The sequence below is a fragment of the Drosophila guanche genome, unplaced genomic scaffold (genome assembly GCF_900245975.1).
Source record: "Drosophila guanche unplaced genomic scaffold, DGUA_6, whole genome shotgun sequence".
NCBI classification, from domain to species: Eukaryota; Metazoa; Arthropoda; class Insecta; order Diptera; family Drosophilidae; genus Drosophila; species Drosophila guanche.
Genome location: NW_022995763.1, coordinates 625857 through 633472, shown reverse-complemented (window position 1 = coordinate 633472; position 7616 = coordinate 625857). Strand labels below are relative to the sequence as shown.

General features: G+C 49.8%; 1 protein-coding gene across 6 annotated transcripts in view; it reads left to right on the top strand.

The window, feature by feature from the left end:
* The window catches only part of LOC117590970, a 14726-nt gene extending 7143 nt beyond the window's left edge, over nt 1-7583 (top strand). For 5 of the 6 annotated variants that reach the window (XM_034284031.1, XM_034284032.1, XM_034284030.1 and 2 more), the window contains 10 exons: nt 530-977; nt 1045-1778; nt 1844-2108; nt 2164-2337; nt 2394-2924; nt 3200-3550; nt 5388-5575; nt 5642-6162; nt 6226-6402; nt 6462-7583. In XM_034284031.1, coding sequence (XP_034139922.1) covers nt 530-977; nt 1045-1778; nt 1844-2108; nt 2164-2337; nt 2394-2924; nt 3200-3550; nt 5388-5575; nt 5642-6162; nt 6226-6380 — 3367 coding nt within the window. In that variant the 3' untranslated portion in view covers nt 6381-6402; nt 6462-7583. The remainder of the gene's footprint in view (nt 1-529; nt 978-1044; nt 1779-1843; nt 2109-2163; nt 2338-2393; nt 2925-3199; nt 3551-5387; nt 5576-5641; nt 6163-6225; nt 6403-6461) is intronic. The other variant, XM_034284035.1, reaches the window with a different exon arrangement.
* The last annotated feature ends 33 nt before the right edge of the window (nt 7584-7616 follow it).

Genomic DNA, 7616 nt, shown 5'->3' with positions numbered 1-7616 from the left:
CTAACAATGCTTTCGCTTTGTCCATTCCATTCCAATTCATTCCATTTATTTGCTTACGCCCCTGGGCAGTATGGAGAAAAGCTCTTGGGGGTTTCTATGGACTTATTGATTGCTTTTGGCCAGCATATCGCAAAACTTATTTGAGTATGTTTTGAGGGAAGGATCCTAACCCGTTTGGGTCAGTTTTGGGTGGGGGGAATTAGTCCGTCCGGCCGCATAGAATCTAAAAAGAAACTTGAATCAAATCATTCCATTCCATTCATTTCTCTTTTGTATCTAATCTCATCTCTGGACGAAACTTTGTAGCATGCGAAGGGGGGCAGTTTCCTCGCTGATCGTTCCTCCCCATTCCCTGTGCCCTTGTTCCCCTCCCGTTGCCCTGCCTTCAGTTTAGCATGAACAATTTGTTGATTTCACATTTGATTTATTTCCATTTTGTTGTGTTTCCCCTCCGGCTCTCACTTTTCTAATCGGTTGTCTAATCTATTCTCTGCTTGTGCTGTCGTTGCTGTCGTTCTTCCTTACTCAGAGGTGCCGATGTGTCCTCTCTCCACGGAGGCGTGGCTGCGGGTGCAGGTGCAACCACCACATCGGTGGCTCGTCCGCCCAGGAGACGCACCCCACTGATGTACAACCGACCGCATCTGGTGGCCTCGTACGCAATGAGCCTGCTGCTGAAGGTGAAGCCAAAGTATGCCGGTCGCGGGCGCCTGCGCAACGATGTGGAGGTGGCGGCACCGCGCTTCTGCGACGGCACAAGCAGCCTGCTGCGCATGTACCCAGGACCACTGCAGGGCCGAAAGTTGCACAAGGATAAGATCATAAGCTTCTGCAAGGAGCAGATACGCCTCGGGCCCACACGCGGCTGCACGGTTCTGTATGCCACACAGAAGAAGCCCCAGGGCAACGTCGAGAAGTATCGTGCCTCGCACGCCCTCATGTGGAATCTGCTCATCCTGCTGCTGCGCCAGAACGGGGTAAGCCAAAGACAACTCATTTGCCGCATATCCTGGGCCTATATAAACAATCTTTTGTGCCCCGCAGTACATTGCCGACACGGATGTCGGGGATCTGCTATTGGAGAACCAGCAGGAGTATCCCTACAATCCGTCCCAGCAGGATGGCGCATCCGAAACCGATCCCGAGGCCGATGCCGAGCCATTGGAGGCAGCGGATGCTGCTGTGGATTCGGACGCTGAAAGCGAAACGGCTGCCACCAGAGCCAGTCAATCCTCGGAAGAGGGGCAGACTGCCGCGCCAGGAGCTGGTGCCGAAGCCGGCGTCTCGGGAAAGCCAGCGACGTTGTCCGAGCAGGCGGCTACGGACAAGTTCCGTAGCTATGTGCTGCGCGGCAATGTGGAGGAGGCGCTGCAGTGGGCCACCGACAACAACCTGTGGACGCACGCCTTCTTTTTGGCTCTGTACGAGGATCGCTATGCTTTGACAGACGTGGCCCAGAAGTTCCTCAATCGCGCCATCAAGGCCAACGATCCGCTGCAGACGCTCTACCAGATGAAGAGCTGCCACACACCGGCCTGTGTCAGCCAGCTGCGTGACGAGCAGTGGGGCGACTGGCGCTCCCATCTCTCCATTCTCGTGACGAACAAGTCGCGCCATCCGGAGTCCGATCGCAGCTCGGTGGTGGCTCTCGGCGACACGCTCTTTCAGCGCGGCGACATCTATGCGGCCCACTTCTGCTATCTAGTCGCCCAGGAAGAGTTCGGACGCTACGACAGCTCGGCCACCCAGCTGACGACGCTCACGGCCGAGGTACCAAGGTATGCCCATGTCCCCAGTCCGACTCCGATTGATGGCAAATTAATGTTCTGTTTCTGATTCACAGACTCATTCTATTGGGCGCGTCCCACTACAAGCATTTCAATGAGTTTGCCAGCAACGAGGCCATCATCATGACGGAAATCTACGAGTATGCCCGCTCGCTGTTTGACCAAAAGTTCAGCATTGCCAACTTCCAGCACTACAAGTTCCTGTTGGCCACGCGCATACTCGACTATGGGCAGCATTTCCGATGCACCAACTACCTGGAGCAGATTGCCAAACACATTGAACTCAAGCCGGACATCTACAACAAAGATTTTATTCAGCGCGTAAGTTCCCACCACAAGCTCGGTTCATTCTCCTTTTAATCTGTGTTTCCATTAGGTTTGCGATCTGGCCGAACGTTTGCGCTATCACGATCCCATTCTCATCAATCGGGTTTCGTTTGCCAGTCCACCGATTGGCAACAACAGTGGCAGCGGCAGCAGCAGCAGCAAGGATCCCGCTGTGCCCGAGGAGAAGGCCTGGCTGAGTCAGCTGCGGGACATCATCCATGTGGTGAGTGTTTGCCACAAATCTCTTCCCGAAGTGTGTTCTTGACTTGGCATTTGCAGCAACCCCAACAGGAGCAACAGCAACTGCAGCACCAGAACGACATCGATCAGCAGTTTGCGGAGGTGAATCAACAGTTTCTTGAACTGAACAGGCAATATGATGGCGGCAATTTAGAGGATACCCTACATCTGTCCAAGGAGCAGCCACCTGTGGCCGATGTTCATCAACAGCAACAGCTGCCAGAGCAACAGCAGCAGCAGCAGCAGCAGCAGCAATACTATGAGCCAACGCCACAGGCCCAGCAGCTGCAGCAGCAGCCACAGGAGGAGCTGCCAACAGATGCATATGGGCAGCACGCCCAACAGTTGCAGCAACCGCCACAAATGTACTATGATCCCAATGCAACTGCAGTTCAGCAGCACTACGAACAGCAGCAGATTGCTGCCTCTTATGGCGGCCACATTGAATCAGCGGCCGAGGCATATGCCGCTGGCGGCCAAATGGTGGAACAAGCAGCAGCGGCAGCGCCATCTACTGGCTATGGCTATGACTACTGGTCGGGCACACAGCAGCCGCCGTACGGCGATGAGGTAGGTGCTGACTGAATTTGCATATCAAAACATAGATTACTTCTTGTCCCCTGCCATTTAGTTATTATTTTAAGTGTCTTCTGTTTATTGATGTGTTGTTGAAGTCTTGGTTTTTCCCTGAGTTGAGTTCGTTTTCCTGTCGTGTTGCCCTTGAACTTTGATTTTTTTTGGTTTGTTTCTGTTGTGTGTTTAGCCCTTACAAAGCTAGGAATCAAATCAAAGAATTGCTAACAAGTTTCTAATTATAAAAACACACGCACATACTTGGAATGCAGCAAACGGAAGGCAACGAGAATTTGAAGGAGAAACGAGTTAATCAGGAGACAGCAGCAGCTGCGGCAGCAGCCATAGGACATGTGGATAAGGCTGAGAATGATGAACACAAACAGCAACAGCAGCAACAACAAAAGCCCAAGTCACAGCCAAATTATCGCAACAATCCAATGAAAGTCCCAAAGGCAGCAGCCACAAAGTCCAGCCTGGAGATGGAGAGGACAAAGACACTTTTACGCCAAATGGCAGCATCCTCCGCTATTAAGCCGCAGACAGCAGCCACAACACGTGCCACAAAAGCAGAGCCAGGAGCAGAGAAGCCAGCAGCAACAAAGGCATTCAATTTGAATGATGTAAGTAGCTTTACTACCATAAATAAACGACACCAAGCTACCAGCAATAGCAGCAGCAGCAGCAGCAGCATCCGCAACAGCAGCAGCAGCAGCAGCACCGCCGCAGCAGCCATTCCTAAGCAGTTAATTAGTTGTAGAAAATCAAGCATCCATCTTAATAGTCATGTCACATCAACGCCCAAAACGCTAACAACGCCCACACGTTTCATAGCCGCTAAGGCGGCCATGGCAAAGTCATCGACAGCGTTGAAGACGACAACCACAACGAGTGGAGCAGCCAGAGGAGGAATAGCAGCACAAACGGGAGCAGGAACCATCAAGCGTGTCAACTTTAACTTACCCACGACCATAGATGAGTCCTCGGAACAGGAGCAGGAGCCGGAGCTGGAGCTGGAACAGCAGCATAACAACAGCCTCGCTCTGGCCCAGCCGCATTTTAAGACGGCAACCTCAAGGCTCTGCCGAAAGCCGCACATCGTCTTCAATGGCACTTATCCCATTGATATGCCCCTGAGTCAGGCGCAGGCGCAGGCACAGGCACAGGCACAAGCACAGACCAAGAGCAACAGCTATGACCCAGAGGCGAATGCAGAACGCGGCGATGTGCAACGCTATCGGTACATGCTCCACGATTATGTGATCAATGAAGATGCCGAGGGTGAAGAGCAGGCCGAGGAAGATGACGAGTTTGCGGATGAGCTGATGGGCTATGCGGATGAGGATGACTGCTACGACGACGACGATGATGATGATGATGCTGATGATGATGATGACGACTACTATGGGATGGTGCAGGATCATGATTTCCTTAACAAATATGGCATCATTCAGACCAAGGCATCGGCTGGAGGCGCTGCAACTGCAGCTGCAGCTGAAGCTGGAACTGCAACCACCTCGGGTGGGTCAGGTGCTGGGTCTGCCGCTGCCCAGCCACAGCATGTGTGGTCCATGCAGGAGCTAATTGCGAATCCCGCCATTCCGCTCAACTACAAAAAGATGTGCTCCGAGGTGGAGCAGAGTTTGAGTAGCTTCGAGACGTATTTGGATAGCAAGCAGCAGCAGCAGCAGCAAAAGAAGAAGGCAGGAGCAGTACGAACCTACGAAATTGATGCACCCACCAGCAGCAGGAACAGCGGCAGCAGGAGCAGGAGCTGTCAGGAGGAGGCGCTTAGTTCTAAGAAGAGATTGTAAAATCCGAAAATCGATTGCATCGATTACTTAATATTTAACACAAAAAGCAGCAATGTTTTGGTCTGTTGATATCCTTTTGGTATATCCTGCCAACATCCTTTGCGTGTCTGCCAGTCAGGGAGAACCAGAGAGAGAGAGAGAGTGAGGAAGAGAAATGCTGCTGAATGAGCGTCGCTGCTTTCTTGGAGCTAGTACCTGGGAGCTTGTCTAAATGTTAAACTATAAACTTTAGCGCATAATTATGTATATCCTTGTAAGCCTTTGCTAAACCATAAGCCTTCTAATGACAAATCTGCACAGAGAGAGAGAGAGAGAGATAAAGATAAAGTCAGTGAGAGAATGTGATCGAGAGAGAGAGAGAGTTTTGACTGCGCCAGTTTTTGCCCGTTTTTGTTGCCAACGATTTCTGTTGTTCTGTTGTTACGCCCCCGAAACTAACCAACCGAAAAACTCAAAACTAAACTTTACCAACTCATTGTTAACTAACCCAACACCGACCACTGCCGACCATTACACAACACTGAAATTAATATGTTCGAGCATAATCTATCTACAGCTATCCCTATCCTTCCGCCACTTTGAAATCAATAACTAATCCAATGAAATTTCCCAACTCTGCATTCGCATTCGAATTCGCAATCGACAGCTACAGCATCAGCAGCAACAGCCGCAGGGGCAGGGTCAGGGTCAGCGACCAGCAATCTCCATGCCAAAATCCAAGAGCTACGGGGATGAGGACGATGGCACGGCGAAAGCAGCGGCCAGCAGCAGCAGTGGCAAGCCAGGCGCTGGAACGGCAGCAGGTGGCAAGCAAGCATCGAGTGGAGAGATTGGGTAAGTCCCGGACATGCAATCAATCAATCGAATCATCTAATTCCATTATTCACTTCGTGTGTGCAGTGCACCGGGCAGTCAGAATGCCGGCTGGTTCGGGGGATTGTGGAACAAGTTGTCGCTGAAACCGAAGAACCAAATGATTCTGCCGGACGATAAGAATCCCACCATTGTGTGGGACAAGGATCGCAAGTGCTGGACCAACACCGAGGGCAACACGGATGAGGCCGAGAGCTTTAAGCCGCCGCCAAAGATGAGTGACTTGGGCATGGGCATGCCATTGGGATCACCACCAGCAAATATGCTGGGCAGTGGCATTCCCACACCCCATCTGATGGGTGGCCACGAGGCTGTGGCAGCGGCTCCGGCTCCACAGCATCCGCAAATGTATGGAAATCCGCATGATTATGCCGCTGCTGCTCCGGCGCCCGAGCTGTATCCAGCGACGGTGCCATCGCCATCGCCAGCACCAGCGATACCAGCGCCTGACCATGCACAAGCAGCAGCAGCAGCACCTACACTACCAGCTCCTGGTGGCGCTCAGCCCAAGCTGCAGTCGAACATGTTTAAAATGCAGCGAAATCGCAGTAAGTTGTGCCACAAGGAGCAGAGAGGGAGAGAGCCACTTATCTAACGATTCCCTTTTGCAGCTCTGAAGAACTCGTATGTGGATGTATTCAATCCTTCGGGTGCGCCCATGTCGGCGGCCTCCGAGAATGTCCTGGCTCCCATAATGGCGCCAGCAGCAGTGCCCCAAGGGGGCTACTTTGTACCAGGTGGTGCAGCTCCAGCGCATCAGCAGTAGAGCGACAAAATGCCAGCGAAATGTGAGTGGAAACGTTTAGGCTCCACTACTGATTCGATGACTTTCTCTTTCTTCTTACAGCTGAACTTCGAGCTACGTAAACAGCGACCAGCCATGCGCCCAAAGACTCACACACACGCACGTACACACAGCCAGGCCAGACTATACGCTCGCACACACACACACACACACACACACCCATTCATTCATTCTGCCACTCGCCTACGCATGTACCGTTCCACCAACAGCCAAACAGCAGCGACAAACAACACGCGTCAGTGTTGTAAAAGAAAGAAAAAAGATTACTACCGATCAAGCTCGTTCGATTGGAACTTGCATTAATTCTTTTTTGTTTGTCTGTTGTCCGTCATTTAACAATATTTTCTTGATGTGTGTGCGTGTGTGTTTCTGTGTGTGTGTGTGTTGTGGCGCATGTGTTTGAGTGATCCAGCGAAATCGATCTTTAAATGTTTAGTAAATAGCAAAATATATATATGTATATGTAAACCACATACCCCTACCACCCCACACACTCCTACCCCCTTCCCAACAAAGCAATTTCTGTTTATATATATATATACATATATGATATGATATTTCTTTTGTATGTTGCATAGTTTTTATGATTATTTTTTGTTGTTGTATAGAGCTGATGTATGAGAAGAGAATGATAAGAAACGTATTCAAAGGGTGTTCAAAGGTAGAAAGGGAGTTAGGCGGGACAAGGCACACAGCAGGACACAGGACAAGACACACACACAAGACATAACGGAACAGAACATTGGTTTTTGGTCTTTGCACTACTTTCCAACTCTACAACAAAGCAAAACGAAAACAGAAAACATCCAAATATCTATTTAGCTCTAACATATACGAGTAAAAATAAATATATTACATAAATGTGGTATGTGTGCACCTATCTCTATCTCTAATTATAATTCCAATTCCAATTTCTGTGTATTTTTTTTTTTTGCTTGTTTCTCTGTGTCCTTTCTGCGTTGCGATTGGTGTGCAAAAATATGATTAAAAATGAAATATGATTCCACTTGTATTTTCAATTATATGTTTTACAATCGTTTTATTTTGTTAGAATTTATTTGTGTTTTTTTTTTTACCCTGTTGACTTGATGCTTTAATTCTTAGTTTAAAGTTTAAACGAAAAACTGGTGCAGGCAAAAACAAAAAACAAAAAAATCCCCAAAAATATGGAATGAATGAAGAACGGAAATGATAAGG